General features: G+C 36.6%; 1 protein-coding gene across 3 annotated transcripts in view; it reads left to right on the forward strand.

The window, feature by feature from the left end:
* The first annotated feature begins 307 nt into the window (after window positions 1–307).
* Window positions 308–23,057, forward strand: part of NYAP2 (neuronal tyrosine-phosphorylated phosphoinositide-3-kinase adaptor 2) — a 277,159-nt gene continuing 254,409 nt past the window's right edge. For 2 of the 3 annotated variants that reach the window (XM_047722780.1, XM_047722782.1), the window contains exons 1-2: window positions 574–1,172; window positions 9,566–9,803. In XM_047722780.1, the coding sequence (XP_047578736.1) occupies window positions 9,583–9,803 (221 nt within the window). In that variant the 5' untranslated portion in view covers window positions 574–1,172; window positions 9,566–9,582. Of the gene's footprint in view, window positions 384–573; window positions 1,173–9,565; window positions 9,804–23,057 lie in introns of those variants that run through there. The other variant, XM_047722781.1, reaches the window with a different exon arrangement.

Below are 23,057 nucleotides of genomic sequence, written 5' to 3' on the forward strand. Positions count from 1 at the left end.
TTATTTTGGATGGGTTTCTATTTTTCTTCTCCATAAAGATTGAATTAGTGCTGTAGTGGGTATCAATGAAGGGGTTTCTTTATCCTCTTTTTGTTTTATTATTTACTAATCAGGCTTCAGTTCAGACAGATAAAAGAGAGAGGTTCTGTTGCCTTAGATGTGAGGACTTTAATGAGGATGGGAGGCCCCAGGGAGACGAAATCCGAAGTAGAACGATGCTGCTTTCGGGTTTCTTGTCATTTCCTCAGTTCCTTCTTCTCCTCCCGTTTCCAATGGGCCTAGTGAGCAGGAACTATCCAAGGTGCTAGAATGCTGGCAGCTTTGCTGTTCAATGCAGACGGATTGCAGAAACAGAGAAGAAAGATGACTGCTTATTTCAGAAGGTAGGTTCTTTGTTTCAGAATCCCTGATTAATCAGCAGCAGCATCAACAGACTAAGGCAGCTGGAGAGGAGAGAGAGAAGCAGGAAGGGAGGGAGTCAGGGGCAGGGAGGGAGGGAGGGAGGGGAAAGAGAGAGAATGGGAGAGAGAGCTGGTTGTCACGGGGGAGGGACGATGCCACAAGCTAGGCTGCTCCAAACCTTCTGTATGTAAGTGGCAATGAGAAAGAGCATCTTTTTGGCTGAAAGGAGACATTTAGAGAGGATGCTTCTGATTTTTTGTTTTCATTTATTTTTGTCTTCACAGAATATAATCAAATGAGGCACCTTAGCCAGCCTGGGTGATTGCTTCGAGTCTTGTAATCATCTGTGTAGCAAAGTGGGTAAAATCATTCAATTTCTTTCCTGCTGGACCTGGAAGGAGAGGGGCTGTGTATTCATCCCCACCCATTAGCTATGCCCTCTTTTCTCTGAATGTCGATTTAAGGAAGCAAGCACCTGTCTTCTGCCACCGTATCTTCCTAGCAAACTTTAAAGGCCATTTTATCTGATAGGAAGAACATCAAGAATGCTCTGATCTCTAGTGATGAAGAATCTGGGAATGGACACTTTTCCCATCCACATACAATGCACTTTAATTGAAGAAAAACTGAGCTGAACTACAAGTCTATTTCTTATGGTGCTGGATTACTCCTACAGAACTGCCCTGAGATCAACCGCGAGAGAGGGCTCTGACAGACACAAGTCACCTTCTGATTATTGCACTTAGCTCTCCCTGGAGACTTAAATTTTGGTATGTATCTCATTTTTCAGATTCTCTAAGCATGCTAATTGAATCCAGCACTAAATAGATCAAGCAGTCTAGCTATGAAATGGAATGAATTTTATCTGGGGATACTTAATGCTGAAGTTTGCATGTCTTATTAGGTGGAACAGAAATAAAGCCACAGCGAAGGCATCCAAGGCTTTAATAAGCCTCAGGCTATTTTGTACCCTCTTACTCACTTAGTTACATTATCACAGAAATGGTTAAACTAAATTTTCATTGGTAAAATAAGCCATGTTAAATTATTAAATGCATTGAAAATATTTTCCAGGGTGTTAATTGGCATTCATGTTGTGCATGCTAGCTATTTATCTGCTATTCCATACCATAAATATTTTACAACAGTCTCTCAGCACATTTGTGTCAGTCTAATTTTGCATTTTCAAAAAAAAAAAAAAAAAACAACAACTATCAGACGTATACCAAAGCTGAAACTGCTTCTTCCTAACTGAGTAGACATAAACCTCTTTGAGAAACATGTATTTTAATATCACTCAATATCAGGAAGGTTTCCTTAGTCTCATCACAACAAATATTTTCTATAGAACTTTAAGAAGACTTGTTTCACTTGGGACACACACTTATTTTGTTGGGTGTCTCCATTTTAATTTTTCCAAGAACCAGAAATACTTTAAATACAAGAAATTTGTCTTCTCTAGCTGGAGGAACTATTACATGAAATAATGTTTTCCTTCTTATTAGTAAATCCTAAAGTTGTTTTGGTACCATAGGACTATATCTTTTTTTTTTTTTAAACATAGTCCCACAAAAGGGAATCCAGTGTAAGAAGTTACACAATGTAGTTTTAGTCATTTTAACATGCAAGAATTTATAACCAAGTAGTATGAATTACTTTAGAGCAAGAGTGAAAATTAACTCCTGTCTTAATTCTTCACATGTTAAATAATGTTCCAAGTTCTTTTTTATATTGTCAATTGGTAAACAGATTAATATGAGAATACGTGAGCCAGAAATACCAAAATTATTTTATTTCTCTGTGGAAATTGCAACATATGTTTGCCAACTCAGCAAAGAAGGGGACTCTGAAGGACATTGACAGTTTAGGAAATCAGTGAAAACTGACCTGAAAGAAAATACCATAACTTCACAAGGAACTATTGAGAAGCCCAAGGACTTGAGGCATTTGCAAAGTTTAGAAAGAGAAGTGCAAAAATCCTAAAGAAAAGAAGGCTGCCCATTGTTACAAAAAAAAAAAAAAAAAGTCATACCCTCTCAATTCAATTAGATGGTTTCCATTGCAGCTCCAGTCAGCAATTTATCATACTGACTATATCTACTTTGCAAATACTGCCTTGTAAGCGTCTGGAAACATTTGGTCAAAGGCTCAGAAAAGTACCTCAGCTATTGACATTTTGTGTGAGTCCCTAATATTACTGGAAATGTGCTATCTCTTTAGACCATAGACAAATAGCACCATGACAACCTGGGAATTGGGGGCCAGTGTCCGATTTATGATGCTACTCCATTAACATAATCTATGCCCATTTTACTCATTTTGGGAAGGGAGAGAGTGGAGAAAAACTCAACAAAGTAATCTGCTTTCTGAGAAAAAAGCAATCAGTGTCTTTGTAGTCACTTGAACAAGCTCTCGTGGTGTTAACTCTAACATTTCCCATTTTGGGCAGAACAGCTGCATTTTGATGAAAGTGAGAATAAGAAAATGAGTGTGACCATTTGTGGGGTTGAGTGTAGGATTTTAAGCATAATCAAAGTGAAATGATTATTTATTTTTGACACATTATCAGAAAAAAAAATTTGACGTGGTTTGCACAGGTTACAAATTATAACCAGGCAATCTTGTGTTGATTTGATCCTATGTGAAGTCAGCAAATTTTAGAAATTAATTTGCATACATATTTTACATATGCATATGAAGCCTGATTATTTAAATACTTATATTTTGTCACAATGTGTTTTCAAATTGGTCTGAATACATGCAGAAAATGGAAGAGATCTTTTTCCTCCTCTTGAACAACAACAGCAAAATAGTTCAAATTTCCTTGGGAAACTTACCTGAATAAGTTGATCCTGCTGGACAAAATAGAATTCTCTATCTTGGGGAAGATGCAATGACTGGAGTAGGAGGGAAAATCAAATTTTAATAGTTCCAATTCTAATAACTTCCTCATAGCATTGAGACAGGTGTGGTGTGAAAACCTCAGAAATAACTAAAGAAGGGAGCCTGAAACACTTTCCCTTATGCAAATGAAATGAAATACATAAATGTGAAATGAAGGTAAAATGCCTAATCTATCTACCAGGAAATTTATTCCCTTGTATGTATTTTGTTTTACAGTAAAAAACAAAAAACAAAAACAAAAACACAATTATAATAATAACAAAAGATAAACATTACATTATTCTAGCTATAATATTATCTTATAGGGTTAACTGTGACCTAAAATTTAAGCTTCTTAACTTCAAGAACTGGGGAGCAGTTCTTTTTTTTTTTTTTTTAAAGATTTTATTTATTTATTTGACAGAGAGAAATCACAAGTAGGCAGAGAGGCAGGCAGAGAGAGAGGAGGAAGCAGGCTCCCTGCTGAGCAGAAAGCCCGATGTGGGGCTCGAACCCAGGACCTGGGATCATGACCTGGGATCATGACCTGAGCCGAAGGCAGCGGCTTAACCCACTGAGCCACCCAGGCGCCCCCTGGGGAGCAGTTCTATCCCAAACAGCTGCTTTTTCTTCCTCTATCACTCAGTAGATATGGCAAATATCTGGATTGATGGAGTTTTCACAACTTTAAATCTTAGAAAACCAAAGTTTTAGATGGAGAACAGTTCTATTTCAGGAATTCTGAATAAACAGTTTAAGAAGAGAAAGAACAGGCCTCCACAAGGGCCAGTGGGCTAATTCATTCAGATGATACTAACAGAGTAGAACCCCACTTTTGGTAAATGGTGGCCAATGATCCATCAGAAAGCTCTGTCTGGTAAGTAAGTGAACACACCCACTTGAGCCAGTCCTTGTAGAACCAGAGTGACCGATGTCTCAGCACACGAAGTTACACTAAAGGAGGAATTTGTTCTGGATTTTAAGAAAAGAGAAATACTTTAGCATGTATAATAACATGGCATGCTTTATTTTTATCTGACCCTTTCTGTATGTCTTTTCTTCAACAACAGCCTGTAATTAATTAAATACCTTCAATACCATGGGGAACCCAATCTTGATACCAGTTAGTGTAGTGCCACATTAAATATCTTCTGGTAAATCGAGGCTACAAAAAATTGATTCCTTAATTTACAGGGTAAATCTACATAAATACATGTTCTTAAAGTTTTTGCAAACACTTAATTCTCAAAAATGTGCTTTATTTATTTATTTATTTATTTATTTATTTTTTACTCTAACATTGAAAGTCCCGTAGTGTCTCAGCTTCTTGGGTTCCTTGGATGCAAGTAGTGGTGACAGAAAGAGAAAAAAAAGAAGTGGGTTTTTATGTTTCTATGGATTCCATTTGGATACCTTTGTATATGTAATAAATAGTTTTATTTCAGTGGAAACATTGTAAAGAAGTGTAATGCTATTTTCAGCTCTAGGCTTAGCATGGATAAGGTACAGTGAGGTTTTACACAAAAGAAAATAAAGACATGGTTAATTCAATACAAAGTGAAATGCTTGTATTTTAAATATGGACCACAATCTCACCAGTTTAGATTGGTGCATCTTAGCTGAATAGAGTGAAATTTTAGGAAGCATCACAATATTATATAAAATAGTCTTTGTGAAGGGTGTGGTCTACAGGGAATAAGTTACAAGAGTGAAAGAATAAAATAAAGATGAACAATTAACTACCCAGTTGTGTTTAAGCCAACATCTGTAGCTTTTATTAGAATGACAATGATTTTAAATACAGTAATCCAAAAATCAAACAAAAAGAGGGTTTTAGGAATGTACAATACAGCAGTAGAAGAAAGACATAAAGTGAAGATGTGAAGCTGTCTGATTTGTATGGGGATTCTGATTTCATGTCATTTTAAGTGCTTTCCCAGGACAGTCCTAGCACAGATTTTCAATATTAGCCACAACTTCCAAGAAAAAGAACACATATACAAATCTTATACTATTTGAGTCCATCACATACATTCTTATTAAAACCTATCTACCTTGTAGATGAAGACCAAATATGTCAGTTTTCAACTAATGCTCTAGGGGGGGCTAAAATGTCTAAATCGTTAGGAGCAAAAATGGCTGTAGACACATACTAATTCAAATAAAGAGGATAACTGGAAAAATGCAAAACCAAAAGCTCCCTTCAACCTCACTCACTTTGTTGTCACAAATGTACCACGCAGTTATTTGAGGTCTAATAAAAATCTCTTACTTATTACAGTAGGGCTAAATATGCTACCTAAAGGAGAAGGGTTCTTTTGCTTTTTAACTGTGGTCTCCCTGATGCCAACATTAGGAATTAGGTGCTCAAGACAAGCCTTTACAAAATATTTGCATAGAGGATTGTCGTTCAGGGGCCAGAAATGAACTTGATTTAATATCCAGCAGTCAAAATGAAGCCAAGTTTTTAGTGGTATAGAGAATACCTTATTCAATATCTATCTTAGCCATAACTATAAATTTCTGGAAGACAAACAGATTTATGATCATACCTGACTGTGGTTTCTCACTACACAGAAATTGTAGCAGGTGTAATAAGACAGACACTTCACATCAAGTTCACTTTTCTTTAGTGAGGCCTAACCTTCCTTTAGTGAGGAGTGAAGGAATGAATCCGTTCATTCAGAGTTGAGGTGACTGAGAAACATCCTTTGGCTTGGAAGGGTGGAGACTGAGTGCTTGAGCTTCATGTTTCTTCTGTGCCAATTCCCTTATTTCCTAGGTGTAGAAAATGGGACAGAATGGATAAGCCATCTGTCTGCATGCATTTGGGTAGGGGGCAAGTCTATGAATGCCTTCTATGACTCCATTTGCACATCTGTGACTAAGAACATTGAACTGCACTAAACATTCTATTCACTTATGTTCCAAAGTAAAAAAAAAAAAGTGTTTATCAAGGAATCAAGGAGTGATTACTAAATATCATTTTGGTCATGGTTAAGAATTGTGAAAATTATCTAATAGCAATGTTAGGTACTAATGATTATGCTCACATTTCTTGAATATGAATTTTCTGACTGAAATTCCAACAGTATAAGTATTATTCCAACCACCATTGCAGAAACAGGGAAACTAAAGCTTAGAGGATTTCATTAAATTACACAAAGTCAGAGACCTAGGGTTTCTTTCACTGGGATTTTCAGGACACACTGCTCAGTTATGTTATGCTCTTCAGGACTACATAACTGTCCTCTGCCCTGTCCCCCCATTACAAACTACCTTTTGGACGAGAGAGCAGAAAAGTGTGATGCTTAAACAGGGGTAGGGTTCAAGCCCATTGTTTATGTTTATTTTTGAAGGCTAGATATAATTGTTAAAAAATGTTCTTTGTTCATCCTCAAAAATGGTGACCATAAATCATGATGAACCAATGAAAGCTGCAACTGCCATCTGAATCAGTGCCCTTGTCACACTGCATTGTGATTTTTTATTTATCATGCTTACACACTGCAGTGTGATTGTCTAGAAGGACACAATTTTGCCATATCAATGCCTGGTTTATAATAGCTGCTCAAGAAATATTTGAATAGGGGCGCCTGGATGGCTCAGTCAGTTAAGCGTCTGCCTTTGGCTCATGGCAAGATCCCAGAATCCTGGGATCCAGCACCACACACTGAGCAAGGAGCCCAGTGGAGAGTCTTCATCTCCCTCTGCCTGCCACTCCCCGTTTGTGCTCTTTCTCTCTCTCTCAAATAAAATAAAATAAAAAGAAATACTTGAATAAGTGAACAATTGTAGAATCAAATCCTTCCCTAGAACTAGATGACAAACATGATCATCATATTCATCTGATTTCATCATCTGTAAGTTTTACTAGGTTTTATGGTTGATTTTTGTTCCTTAAATTTTTACCTCAACTTAAAAAAAAATCTTATAGTACAACTTTCTGTAGTATAAATATTTTATGATATTATTGTTTAAAACTCTCTTGGAATAAACCCAATTTAAACTCCAGCCAATTGGAAAGACCACTTAGAGAAATAATTAATTTTTAGAAGTACCCAATTAACCTTGTTAATATTTGGAATATATAAGCTGTATAAAGAATGTCTGGTGTCATTTGTATGGGAGGAAAATTTAAGGGAAGAAACACAAATTTGGGGGTAATACCTGTCATAATGAGATATATTCAGTTTTGCTCAAGGGCAAAGTGGGAATGTTCCTCTTCCACCCTGAGGCATTATCTCTGGAATCCTTGTAAGACTGACTTGGCTCACTTAACTATGGTAGAATTAATTGCCATAAAGTTATACAGATCTTTTTTTTTTTTTAATCCAGGTACACCTAGTGCTGAAGTCTTTGGTAAAATGAATTCTCAATAATGGTAATGCTTCAGCCTTCTGAGAGTCATGCTCCTTTATTATTTTTTTTCCAGAAAATTGTAGTTGTTTGTCACAGTAATTTCTTATTTCTATATATGTCCACCACTTGAGCATCTATACTCATGGACTTATATTATAATACAATTCAATTATGCTAGATAGTTGGAATTATAAGATCATTTCATTTGTCAACCCATTATGGCTTAAAACCAAACCAAACATAATAAAACCTAACATAACAAAAAAGAAATCATGAGTCAACAAACAATTTCTATCCTCTAGTTTCAACAATTTCTTACAGATTGGATAATAAATCTTTAAATTCAGAGTGGGACTCAAATAACATGAATTGACTGACAGCTGAAATGCTAATAAACGCTGATAAGAAGTAAAGTTTCTATAGCTACCATCCAGGTATGGAACATGATTATACTTGTGAAAAAATCAAAATGAAAATGAATCGTAATGGCAAAAATAAAAGTCTAGGACATCTACTTTAGATAGTTGGGCTGATATTTTAAAAATGCCTTTCTGAGCCTTTTAAAGAAAATAAAAGATATAAATGTAATTTATAATTTTAAATGGCCAACATTTTTTCTTGTTAATGATTTTGCTTTTGATTTTACAATCTGACACAATTACACTAGTTTTCTATACAACAGTGAAGATGCAGTTGAAGACAGTAAGCCTTATCAAGCTAAAAGGGTAAAGTACTTATCTTGTATGCAATTAATTAATTGAACTTCAGTTCTATTTTTGATTGATTAAAACACCATTTCTTTATCGCCTGGCTTCATTGATTTATTTCTATGATTCATTGGATTCTTCTACTTCAGGGCACCCTGATTTTCATTGCCTGATGGTTTTCCATCACCCATCTATCTATGCACATACACACATTTGACATTACCACTGCTGCCAATCTTCTACCTGTACTTTTATTATGATAATGTTAACTAACATTATTATATGATTATTATTATTAAAGTCTATGCTAAATTTTTGATAGCATCACCTCTCTAAATTATTACATCAGCAGGAGGTAGAAGTTACTATTTCCATCATTTTGTAGGTGAGCATCATATGTGTTGGTTGGAATTCTTATGTTTTGTTGTGTTTTGATTTGATTTTGGTTTTTCAGTAATCTGTCCTATGGTTTGGGATTTTAAGCCTTCATGCAACAGTGATAATTGTAGTTGTTACTGCTTGAATTACCAGACTGGTGAGGATTAATGTGATCTCGGTGACCTACGATATTTGAGTCATTAAGTAGGAAGCCATGATGGAGGACCATTTTGGGAAATAATGTTGGATCACAAAGGGATTATTTCCAAAACATATTATATTAGAAATGTGTATTTCCTTGATTGCTACTTATGTTTTGCACAAATGGATTAGGTTTATAGATCTTAATTTAAAATTATAAGGAAAACACACACAATAAGAAAGTTCGTTCCAAATAATTATATCCTTCTATTTGAAACTGAGCAGGGAAGTCTTTATAGCAATTAGAAATAAATGAAGCTTGGATCTGATATATCTTATTGATATAGGAACACATTTCTGAGAAACAAAATCATGACGCTACATACATAAACCAAGCATTGATGTTGGCACACTGTATTTGTATGCTCATATTACCTTTCGGTGTGAGAGATTTGGCCTTTGATGTGTTAATTTTATTGGTTTGAGGGGAGTATTTACTACTCCACCAACATTCATTTACTATTTACTTCAAATACACTTGATGGTTTATAGTTTCTAATGAGACATTTTCTCTAAATGGATTCTACCATAATCATTGGAGTTTTGGACTGACAAGATATTAGGGTGAATATACAGTGCCTTGCTTTTTATCTTCACCTTTGATAAAGGAAAAATGTGTTCTCATCTTACAGGAAGTGTTCCTTTTTACATGATACCCTCCAAGATGATGAGTTCTAATCCTGAGGAAGACCCTTTGGACACATTTCTCCAATATATTGAGGATATGGGGATGAAGGCCTATGATGGCTTGGTTATTCAGAATGCATCAGACATTGCTCGAGAGAATGACCGCTTGAGAAATGAAACCAACCTGGCCTACTTGAAGGAGAAGAATGAAAAACGCCGGAGACAAGAAGAAGCAATAAAACGGTAAATATAAACAAAGTATTCTGAATCTTGTATACACAAGGAAATCGGTCAGTTCTGCAAAGCCTATGATGTTATCACCTGGTCAGGAAATGTGTTTACCACAATTAGTCTGGGTGAGACCGTGAAATTGGCACCTCAACTATAACAGAAACACAATTCATCCGACTCACAGGACTCTTGCCTTAGTTAACAAAAGTTATTTACTGGTGTGTTGTGCATATGGAAGTACATCTGGGACTGGGAAAGAATTCAGTTTTCTTTAATAAAAGCTCATACAAAACAACCTCTTGATAAAAACCCAAGGGAACACATAAACATTTTCAGAGTCGATGTTTGATGAAAGACTCCACCTTAGTTAATGGTCTTTGTTTATAGTTCTTACTTTATAATAGCGCATCTTCTTAGATTATAAAAAGACTCATCGATAATTAGAATCATATGAGTCTCTGAAGGCAGAGGGAACCCTCAGTGTGCTCTCTATGCAGTTTTATGACTATTACATATCTTGTCTGGTACCAAGTGCCCCAGGTTTGTTGAAATGAAATGACTTTTATACTGCAAAACCTACAGCTACAAGCAAATAAATGCCAGATTACAGCTTCCAAATTGAGGCTAAATTTCCTGGGGCACTGAAACCCAAAGAAGGATATACATCTTCTGATTTTCCAAAGAATGTCATAGTGTTTCCGGCATATGTGTTTATGTGTGTGTGTGTGTGTGTGTGTGTGTGTGTGTGTGTACGGACAGTAGGGGTACTGGTAGAGGCATATTGTGTTATACAAAGTCTTATTTCTTCAATAATTTCTATTTACTAAGTGCGATGATTCAAAATTTGGAAAATTAATCCATATCAATTAGCTGGATACTAAATAATATTAGTTAAGCTATTTGGATATTTGGTGGATTTTTCATCTAGTCGGACATTAATACTTTGCTTAGTCCTGTGAAAAAACAATATGATATTAGGGAAAAGAAATTTTTATTTTAATGAACTATTTATTCTTATAATGAAACTAGATAAGGATGCACTACTTTAATCATTTAATGGCAAATAACTTCATATAAGAGGTTTGAGAGAGAGAGAGAATTGGAAACCAAAAAAGGAATTGTTATAGAGAATTATTTTGAAAGAGTGCTATCTTTTTATTTTGGACTATTAAAATGGAAATCTATGCATCACCAGGTATAAAAATGTTTGCGAAATTACATATTTGATAAACATTGTTGTGACTGCATACATTTAAGCCAATATATTGTTGGGGACTATGTTATTTTTTTATTTCTACCCAATTTTAGTTGGTATCAATGATTCCCTTCTAGAATATACTAAACACCCTTTCTTCAGGACAATTTTTCCCTTTGGGGAGTAATTCAGATGGACTTCTGTGTGTATGCAAGCATTTTGCTTTTATGAGACTGGGTTTTCTAAAATTCATAACAAAAAGGATAACCCACATTGTTTTCTAAAACAGCTTCATCTCTAAAATGAAAGTTTTCCTGATTTTGGCATTAAAACTCAATCATTCATTTTTTCCTTTAACCTTAAAAATAGAATTATCTGCAGAAGTTTCATTAGATTTTTCAAAGTACTTAAGTGTGCTTATCACTGTGCTATTAACTTCTGTCTTTCATCAACAACCTTTAGAAGGGTTCTATCTAAAGATATTAAGACAGTGGACTGATCTTCAAATTGAATTCTGACTCCTCCCTGAAATAAGGATTAGACAAAGAGATTTAATCCTGATCATAAGAAATGACACTGATCCAGGTCAGATAGATAGGACTCCTCACATCTGAGGTCAAGATGATTCAAGGCCAGAGGCAAACAATGAATGTAATAGGCACCACGACTGCTGATCTCCAAACTACAGTGTACGTTTCATGAGCAGAATGATCCTCTTTTTCTATACAGTTCTTCCAGCAGAATCTAAAGCAGGTCTATTTTTCAATAAACATTTGCTGTTAAGTGTATTAATTGATTGGAGAAATACATCTTAAAATTTTGCTAAGTGCCAGGCAGTGTTCAAGACCTTGAGGCGACAGCAATGAATAGAACAAAGTTCCTGATATAAGGAAGCTACATTCTAAGAGAAGCAACAACACTAAACATAATTATATATAAATAAATATAATAGGTGGTAAAACAAACTTGGTAAAGGAGATAAAAACAGAGCCCAGGGAAGGCTCCTTAAATGATGTTTCAAACATTGGAAAAGTGCTGCCCAAAATGTGAGATGTGTGGCTATTGGCGGGAAGAGAATATTAGGTAGAGGGAATAGCAAGTTTGGTGTGTTCCAAGCAGAGGACAGGGTGTCACACGGTGACCAAGGCAAGGAATGGGGGGATGTAAGTCTAGACTGGTAGAAGGCCACCAGATAATGGAGAGCTTTATAAGCTTTTGTGTTTTATTCTGAAGGAGAAAACAAAATTTGCTGAAGATTTTTGAGCAGAGGTGTAACCTGTTTTAACTGAACATTTTTATTGGGGTTACTCTTGCTTCTGGGTTGAATAGATGGTTGGGGTATGGCTAAATGTAGGAAGTCCAGAGAGACAGCCTTTGCAGTAATTGGGGTGAGAGATGATGGTGACTTTGACTTGGGTGGTAATAGAAAAGGTGGCATAAAATGATCAAATTATCGGCACTGTCAAAATTTTCTAATTGATGAGATAGAGGAGTTGAGTAAAAGAAAAATAAAAACAAACAAAAAGATGGCTTTCAACTTTGTTTTTCTGTTGTTTTATGTGCATGTGTGCATATGTGTTTTGCTTTGTCTTTTGCCTGAAACATGAGAAGAATGATGCTTTCATTTAATGAAATGGCAAAGACAAGATGAGAAGTTTGAGCTAACTGTTGAAGGAATAAAAGCTCAGCTTTGGTATCCCAGTTTTGTGAGCCTTTTTGGATGTTCAAGTGGAGAATCTGGATCAGGATTTATGGTAAGATCGAAGCTAGAGATATAAATATGAGGGTCATCATAGTCTATAGATTTCAAGGCATGAGTCTAGTTGAGTACACTTAGAATCTAAAATTAGGGAGGGTTGGAAGAAGCACCCCTGACCCTTCCCTGGGGCACCTGAGTGCTTACATGATAGGAACAGTAGAAGAATCCAGGAAGAACAGCCATGAGAGAGGGGGAAAACCATGAAGGAAGGTGATAACTCAGAGTGAAGTCAGAAAGGTGATTAAAGAAGATAGATTTTAATGACTGGATCAGCTAAGTTCAAACCTGAGAATTGATGCCTCTTCCCACATTGGTGTTATTGATAAGAACAGTTTTGGTGAAGGTCTAGGGACAAAATCCAATGAGATTATATTCATGAGAGAGTAGGAAGAAAGGAAGTGAAGCAAAATATAGAGAACTATTTTGAAGGCTTTAAAGCCTAAAGAAATTCAAAAATATGGAGAGTGGTTGCAGTGGAAAGTGGGGTCTTTGGTATTTTGTTTTTCTATATATTTCCTTTAAGAAGAGAGAAAACTAGCTTATTTAAACTGCTGGTATGAATGATTACAATAGAACGAGAAATGCTAATGGCTTAGGAACAAAAAGGAAAAATTACTGTGATTATGGACTTGAGTAGGCAGGAAGGTTTAGGATGTAAGGCATCTTAGAAAAAAAAACATAGACTGTTCAGCCATCATAGGAGAAAAGACGGCCCAAGGTAAGGATGGCTGCATGAGACTGAATGAATGACTAACCATCAGGCAAGGTCCTGAACCTGGTTCATCTTATTCCAAACACTGCTGTGTTACTGCTTCTGTAGCTGTTCATGTGATAGGATTTGAAGATGTGGTATGTGTCCCTCTATCGGTAACTCTACACACTCTTTCCCAGGCCCACGCCTCCACATGTTTTTCTGGAATCCTAATTTAAAGTGTAAATATCTTTGGAAAGGACAAGATGCTAGCAAAACCTCCTAAATTGTTAAGACTTCTAAATGTCTTTCTTTCCCCAAAGCATGGCCCATGTACAACATGAGGATATATGGATCTCTGGATATTGTTGGGGGTTGGGGTTTGAGAGAGAAATATCAGCAGAGCCAAAAATTCAATGATCAGACAGGAGGAGGGGCCCAAAGATCTCACATGACTCTGTGCTAGGGCTAACTGTGGTTCTCATAAGTTATCCCCTCTCAGTGTCCATTGTAATATCCAAATCAACCTTATTTTGTTCATATGGTGACCAGTATTTTGGGATTCTGACAATCGACAGCACAGTGATCTTTTACTTTTTCTTGTAGTACATTTTTGGAATTACTTCAATTTTCTTAATAGAAAATATGCTTTTAATATTTTTTAAAACCTAGCAAGATTCTGGTCATGCAAGCATTTTGGGGTTTCAGGGTTGACAGCAAAAGCAGAATACTCACATCTAAATTTAACACATATTTTAATATTTTTAACATGTAATTTATGTCCAGTTGTAAACAAAATTCTATATGACATTAATTAACATAGCTTAATCAATTAAAAGTCTTTAACATGTCTGCTGAATGCCTTCTTAAATATATGCTGTGATTTAATATATGGGATATAAATGCTGAAAATCTAAAGATGGGGCATGTTTGACCTTGAAAAGGCATTGATGATAATTCTCTGTGAAATATGCCAGTTGCAATTTCAGAAATGTGCAGACTGCCAAGGATTGCTTAAAAAATGGAAATAGGATTTCATATGATTGACCTTCTGGATCACATATGTGCCGAAATGCCTTTTGTGCTGAAGCTGGGAGGCTTAAAACACTGAGCTCTCAGAAAAAGAATATCCTCATCACTTTCTCAGTGTTGTAAGTCACTTAAGCTTTCTGAGTCCAATTCCTTATTTTTAAACTAACTTGAGCCCCCTGTCACTCTTAACTTTCTGGTATCTTTACTTCTGCTTCTCACATGGGATTTTATTAAAAGGCTTGTGGGAAAAATTCTAAATAAATAAAAACAGTGATCCTGTTAGTGCTTTTTTTTTTTTTTTAGCAGCCCCAAATAACATTTGATGAGAAAGAATGGGAAAGAAAGACCGAAAGAAAAGTTAATGGAGAATGAAAAAATTATTTCAGTAGCTCATCGTTTCTGCTATTTTAAATCCTAATGGCTTTGTGCAGGCACTGTTAAATGAGATTTACTTTTTATTAAAAAGCCTGTAAGAAAACAAACACTCAAACCCTACAGCTTCCAACAAGTGAGCTCACTTGAGGGGGGTTACAGAAACCTAGTTTGTCATGTGTGGGGGTGAAAAGAGATGTTTAAGAAACAGGGATAATGGGGATGTTGAACCGCTGATGCAGCACAGGACCAGACATTAAGGGAGGCAACTTACCAAAGAGAACAGAATCTGGCCACAGACAAGTTGGAAAGGCAGTGCCTGTGTGTGCCTGTGAACATAAGGCCAGTTTCGGAAGTTCACTATGTATAGGTAAAGACTTATTTAGGATTCACTGAGGAGGAGAGGCGATCAAAAGAGCATCTGGTATACCAAGACCACATTGAGGTTTGAGGCTTCCTTTCAAGTGAATTTTTCTCTCTGAATTCTGGAGCTTGCCCCGACACTGTCTACTTTTACTATTAGCCACAGAATTTTGAAAACAATATAGACAACATCCCTTTAATAAAAAGCAACAAGAAAATGTGTTCCCAGTACGTGTTTCTCTGAGTGTGTTTTCTGTTATTCGACTGGGTTGGATTTCTTTTTTTTTTTCCCTAATGAAACAAATGTTACATTAGTGAGATTCTCCCAAACATTTGCAAGTCTGGAAGACAGCTCTCCACTAGAGCAAAGTGATTCTGTCACAAAGGACTACTTAGGCTGATTAGGAACATCTCTGTTCCCTGTGGATGCCCTCAAGGGACCTATGCGAGGTTATATTTCCTCTTTAAAAGTGACAGTAAGAAATGGAATTAGATTACTTGCAGCTCCTTTAAAAAAATACATGCAATTGTGTATTAGTATGTATACATGGAAGTTATTTATATTTGAAGGTTACAGTATTTCTGTGAGTCAAAGAGAAACAAAGGACCACTAAATATCCTTTAAACCATGGAGGAAAAACAAAAATAAAAATAAAGAAAGTATTTGTTCTTCTTTTTCTAAAACACTGTTATCTAAAAAGCACATGCTTCTAATACCAGGGTTTTGAATTGGTTAATATTTTAAATGATTAATCAAGACATAATTACACAGAGAACTCTTATTATAAGTGAAATGTTAACAGTTACATAAACCCTCTCTAGGTAGTTATGGCTTCTGAAATCGTACTCATGATCTGTGGCAAGACTATATGGAAATAGAGAGCATTTGCTGAAGTGCATTTTTGTGAGTGATCTATCCATTCAGTGCCATATGAATACCTACTTTGGTCATGAATAGATAATCTCATTGGGTTTATTTAAATTGGAGGCATGTAGAAAAATGAAATATCCTCTTTGTATATCAAAACAGAGGTTGAAACACCATTGCTCAGGTGCGTTGAGAACAGTTAAATGAACCAGGGTTCAGAAACCGAACTGTGTCAACTCTTAAAAATACTAAATGTAAAATATTCTACATCTAGTCTTAAAATATTTAGAAAGACTCTATAGCTAGTGTAGAAATACTCTACAGTTAGCGAAAGCTCCTATGCTTAGAGCCCAGGAAACAAACTCAAAAAGCCCTCAGCCATAATCCTATCTAGAATGAAATTCAAATCTGCAGCATGTCAGGGTCTTGCTGGACTGCATCAGCTGATCTGATCTGATGTGAATTTCTGACCTAATTTTGCTGTAGGACTCAGTGCTCAGGCAGAGAAAACAAGGTTAATGTGTTGATAAGGGGGTGAGATTAAACAGCAGACAGTATCTTAATAACCCTCTCTAATTTCAGCTTCCCCTTGTGCTTGTGATTAATTCCAATCACTTTTGTATTAATCATTTCAAGGGACCTCAAGCTGCTTTGCTTGTTTTTATGTTAAAATCATGCATCCAGATTTTCTCTCTCTCTCTCTCTCTCTTTTTTAATCAAAGATAAACAAGATATCCAGATAATGGAGTAATTTTGGTTAAACACCAAATGTATGGGGAGATTTTTATTCATCAAACCATACAACCAGAAGACAGAATTCAGTAATTCACCTTCTCCATTCCTCACTGGTTGCTCTTTATTGAGCCAGAAGTCAAATCTACAAGGCTGATCCTAAATAAATTGATTTATTGAAAGTGTTCCATGTTTTGTTTTGTTTTGTTTTTCAGTGCTGGTGGGGAAAGTTAATATTAATGAGCATATATCTAGGGACAACACTTATGCCCGTTAATATTAACTCTCTCCACTTAGCCGAAGGACATCACATTGGTCCATCCTGGCCTTTGTGCCTGTTCACTGTGCAAATCAAAGTGCTCTCTGTTCTTCTAGCCTGCCATCTTCAGGAAGGGTCACCACAGACCTAATATGATTAATACAAATATCAGTAGCATTCATCTATTTACAATTTACACTGCCTCCGTATTTGTAATGAAGACGATTTTAAGTTTTTCATTCAGTCACCTGCTGAGGCAGATTAGAAGCCACAGAAAGAGAGGCCTTTTATGGCTCATTTAAGATAAGCCTCCTTCTCCTCCTCACCTACCTTCTTGGGAGCTATTTATGCTTGTGGTTTGTTTCCATCTGAATTAGATTCCGGACCTAGCCCCGACTGTTGATTTTAAGAATCTTAGTATGTATTCCGTATCTGAAATAAATAGACAGATGTTGGCAAGAGGAAGGCTTTCAGAATATAACCCCACATGGGCCAGTCGGCATGAGGATTAAGCTTTCCTAATGCTGAGGAAATTGCAGCAAAGAGTAGACCTTCCAAACATCCAAACCTACGGCCACCCGAATGATCGAAAAGATACCGTTTGGAAAATTTCAGGTAATCTTTTTTTTAGAAGTAATGTTAAATATTTAGAGATGGTTATAGATTAATTAGGCAATGGCTTTCAGCCCAGGGCTGTTTTTTATACTCTTCTGGCCCTCAGAGGATAGTCTCAATCTTTAACTAAACATGGCCTTTGTGAAATGTTCAAAAACCAGATAAGAGAAAGAAATTATTACAGAGCAAGGCTATGAGTCAGATGATTTTTTAGCTACTGAAAATGCATTATGGCTAAGAGAACATGTCTAATGTAGCAAATGAAACTGCTAGAGACTTGAGTATGCTAATAAAATAGCTCCAAGGCTCTGTCCAACTTTGACTTAGCCTGAAGAAAACATCTTCATTATAAATTTATAGGTCACCTTGAAATTAATTTTAATCATGATTTGATAGAAGGAAAATCAGGCCCCCCTCCCAAAATGGATTTTCGCTTCAAATACATGTCTCTAGTTAAAAGTTGTTCTCAATAACACTCATATTTAGAAATAAATGAGAAATATCCATGTCCATCCTAGAATATGAATATAACTAACCAGCCAGGAAGCAGAGGGAAAAAAAAAAAAAAAAAGGCAGACTACTTTTTTTTTTAAGAAACCACTTTCAATAGGATATACAAGGAAGATGCTTTAAAAATAAAAAGACCAGCATTTAAAATTCATTATTTTAATTAGTAAATTGCATTTTAGTCTTTGATTTGAGGCTAAGTATACCACTCAGCATAACATGATGGTTGAATAAGAAATGAGGTTGTTCAGCAATGAAGAGCATTACCAAGGAGACGTCTTAATTTCCTATCAGGGTGACGTTTATGTGTGTTGCTTAGCTATTTTGTTTCCACGGGAATTTTTTCTAAAAGCATTTATTGAACATCTATTTCACGGCATGCATGCATTGTTCTAGATGCTTGGGATAAAGCGGCAAAGTCATAAAAACATTTGCCTTCGTGGGATTTACAGTCTTGTGGGGGTAGAATGAGGGAGACAGACAATAAGCTAGTGAGGTATAGAGTAACTTAAAATGTGATGTGTCTATGAAGAAAAGTAAATCAGAGCATTGGAGGTCAGGGGTCTGGGGAGAAGGCAATTTTACACGGATTGGTCAGGGAAAGGCTCACAGAGCATGTCACATTTGAGGGAAAAAGCTGTGTTCTAGGATGAGGAAACACCCAGAGAAGATGTCTTGGGTGGGAGCCTTTCTGGCACATTGGAGGAACCGACCGGAGGTGAGTGTGACTGGAACGGGGCAATGAGGTCAGAAGGAATGAGGTTGGATCTCTACAGAGTATGGATGTCACTGTCTGGACTCTGGTTTTTACTCAAATGAAGTGAGATGAGAAATCATAGTGTTTCGGGAGGAAAAATGCCCTATCTGACTTCTGTAATTAAAAGGAGGGTCATGCTAGAGGCAGAAGCTGGAGCATCAATTGGGAGGCTATGAAAACAAAACATTTATGAGGAAGGAGATGTTGGTGTGGACCAGATGGACCGGAGAGATGTGGTGGAATTGGACATACATTGTGAAGGCAGAGTGGATGGAATTTGGTGACAGGTTCCATGTGGGATTGAGAACAAGGTGGAAGCATGGCATTCCCATGAACGAGGATGGAAGGAGAGCAGACGAAGGGTTTTGGTGAGAAGGATTTTGGATGTACTAAGTTTGATATGTTCATTAGGCTTCCAATGATTTGTTGATTTTTGTAAGAATTAATGTTTCCTTTTTGATAATTTGTAGGTGAGAGATAGCATAATTTTATAGAAGTTTGAAATACTTTTATAAGACTCTACAAGTTATACAGACACACAAGCATTTAAGTTTGAGGACAGATTTTTTTTTTTTAAGTGTTTATTCAGAGGAGAGCAAGTGCCACAGATTAACCATAGTGAATGAACAATTGCCTTGAGGTCTCTCTATTGTGCAGAGTTAGTGGAGTTAGTGATCTTGATTCTGAGAGCGACATGATCCACTCTCAGACACTGTCCAGTTTAGTGCAGAGATAACAAGCCCTAGTCCTATCATCTAAGAATCAAGACAAAAGGCATGTAGGTGTAGGCCTGCCTAATACTTGGTAATTTTGAAGAGAAAAAAAAAGCTCCGAGGATGGGTTGATTCAATTATTAACATTGGTAATATCCACTTACTACTTTATTACAATGACAGAGACATAGATAATTAGTTTGTTAACTGATGCACACTAGGCACTTTTTCTATTCTTGCATATGACAACAAACCAGCAGATGATTATCTCATTGTAAAAAGACAAATTAGAGTAACACTGTGTTTGGGGGTGGGGTGCAGGGGAGCATAACTGAGCAGTGGAAAAATCCTGGGACACGGACAAAAGTGGGATGAGTAACTATCTTTCCCAGCTTCACTGAGACCCGTAAAAAAGTTCCTTAATTCTTTTCTTTTCTTTTTTTTTTTTAAGATTTTTTTTATTTGAGAGAAAGAGAGAGTGAGAGAGAGCATGAGAGGGGAGGTCAGAGGGAGAAGGAGACTCCCTGCGGAGCTGAGAGCCCAATGTGGGACTTGATCCCTGGACTCCAGAATCATGACCTGAGCTGAAGGCAGTCCGCTTAAACCAACTGAACCACCCAGGCGCCCCAAAAGAGTCCCTTAACTCTTAAGGTTAAGTTTATTCATTTGGTAATTAGAAATAACAATATTCACCTTTTTGTATTGTTCAGAGGAATAAAGATACAATACACATGAAGCAGCTAGTGGAGTAGCCAACACATTGTTGCTGCTTAGAACTGGTAATTGATGTTCTAAGGGCCTATTCAGCCAGAGCAGCCCCACCCTGGTTGAACCGCCATTTTGTTGTAAAACTTAAATTGACTCTGCCCCCCCACCCCCAGGGGAATTTACTTAAAAACAAGTACCGGAAACCAGTCCCAGGTAACAAAGTCCAAATACAAGGGTGGGTCAGACCAGGTGGCAGTATTCAATCAGTGGGGGTGCATACTGTCTCCCTAGCTACCAAGGAGTATGGGCCCCCGCCCTTTGGGAGCCTTTTGGCACCAATCCTAACCAAGGTGTGATAGGCTGGTTCAAATGTCTACTAGGGTAAATTGTAATTCAATTGGTCACCTAGTATCACTGTAGAGTTTCCCGTGTGTATTACAATTTTATTGGCCACCTGTGTGTGGCCAGGCCCAACCACATGGCCTTTGCTCTATAAAATTTAGTCTGGAAAGCAGGGAGGGGTCGTCCTCTGTAAGGGGCAGCCCCGACTGGTCTGTTTGACGGTCGGTCTGATTCTTGATGCTTGGCGTAAAATAAAGCTTTGCTTGCCCTTTGCTTTGTATCAGTCTCTCTCCTTTAATCATGGACCCATTATTGGGGTACCCATTTTGGGGGGGACCTAACAATATTGTTGTTAGAATTAGTATTATTGGGGCGCCTGGGTGGCTCAGTGGGTTAAGCTGATGCCTTCGGCTCGGGTCATGATCTCAGGGTCCTGGGATCAAGTCCCACATCGGGCTCTCTGCTCAGCGAGAAGCCTGCTTCTCTCTCTCTCTCTCTCTCTCTCTCTGCCTGCCTCTCCGTCTACTTGTGATCTTGCTCTGTCAAATAAATAAATAAAATCTTTAAAAAAAAAAAAAAAGAATTAGTATTATTATTACTATTATTGCTTTTACCATCATCATTATCACCTTCATCTTTATTACATAATGTGCTTATATTAATAGTGACATGACATCATGTCCAAAAAGGTTCTGCCTCCCTTTAGGGTAGAAAGCAACACAGGGAAAGAAACAAGTTAGCTTTGTTGTTAGCTTTGAGAAAGTTGTTAGCTTTGAGCATTTGCAAATGACAAGTATACTCAGGCCCCCAAATGTGAATTTCCTACTTTATCAATCTGTTTCATCTTCTTGATGTGCACACATTTTTGTTCTTTCTCCTCAAGTTGTTAAAGTTATATGAGGGCTGATAGAATTTTGACATTCAAATAGATTCAAAAGGTTGCAATAACTGGTGATTTTAGTTTTAATTATTAAACGGGCTTCTAAGAGCAGAGAAACTGTCCCTTGAGTATAGCAGGTTTTGAAACATTTGTAAATCAAATTGCTTTGAACTTGCTTGGTGTGCTGGCAATGGATTTCCCAAGGGAATAGTAAATAAACTGGTATAGCATGTTAGTTTTTTAAATGTAATTGACTAATGAATTTCCAGATATTTTCAGGGAACTACCCTCAAAGTTTTTCCTCTTGGCAAAGGAACTACTACATTTTTACTCTTTTCATGGAAATGCATTCTTTCTGCGAAACTACCATAACTTTTAGTTTAAAGGTAAACGGAGAAAGAAATCATGAATCATGAAGATAAAATGACAACTACTTGAAGTCAACAAGAGCTACATTCTAAAATATTTTTTGTTATTTTTGTTATTGTTGTTTTAAGACGGTTTGATTTCTCTGGAGAACAATCTTACTTTCAACATTGCATTTACATGCTAAAAGGTTTCAGCTTCCTATCGGTTTGAGGATTTTGGGGAAGGTTAGCCCAACAATAGTGCTTAACTGCCCTATGCATGGAGAAAGAGCTTGTCTTTCATGCTAGTTGATGTGGTAATTGTAACTCTGATCTCTCCAGCTCTTTTTGAAGAGAACCAGAATTGCATGGAGAGACTTGAGACTTTAACAATTTTCCTACTGGGATTCTTGATCCCCTAGGATGCTTGTTGTTACATTGTCACATATAATTTTTTAAAATGCCTGTTCTGATACACAACTGAAATAGTATTTGTTTTGGGGAGAAATGACAAACAGAACTGAAAATGACTTGTCAAACAAGTTATTTTATAGATCATTTTTAAGGAAATGTTGCTTTTCCAGCAGCTGGTATTTTATTTTATTTTGGGAAGAGATGTCATTTTGTGATTAACAAAAAAATGAACAGTAATGGAGGGTTTTTTTGTTGTTGTTTTGTTTGTTTTTTTTAAAATGTTGAGATATCTTTATAGTGATCAGAGTACCTATAGAGTCTTCTCTCAGGAGATAGGGGACAGCTTCCTTTTTTTATCATTCTTCCATACTTGGTATGAAATTATATAGAAGGCAAAGGTATGAAATTATGTAGAAGGCAAACTCTAAAGTGTTTTAGAAAAAAAATCATTGCAATTAGTGTAATTTTTTCTCCTCTGCCTACTAGACTCTGGATAATGAAACAAAGGGTTAAGAGATGAGTAGATTGTGACTTTTCTCTGGATTTTTTATTGAGCTCTGTTTGAATCCCAAAACCTCAGCGAGCCCAACCCTCCGCTTACAGAGATCAATACAAATATCACGTCTTATTTAGGAAGAAATTCCATGCGCTTTAAACCCCAGTTAATGCAGACGCATTCATTTCTAGAAATCAGTTCTTTGAAATACCAAGT

Source organism: Lutra lutra, chromosome 3, assembly GCF_902655055.1.
Source record: "Lutra lutra chromosome 3, mLutLut1.2, whole genome shotgun sequence".
Classification (NCBI taxonomy): domain Eukaryota; kingdom Metazoa; phylum Chordata; class Mammalia; order Carnivora; family Mustelidae; genus Lutra; species Lutra lutra.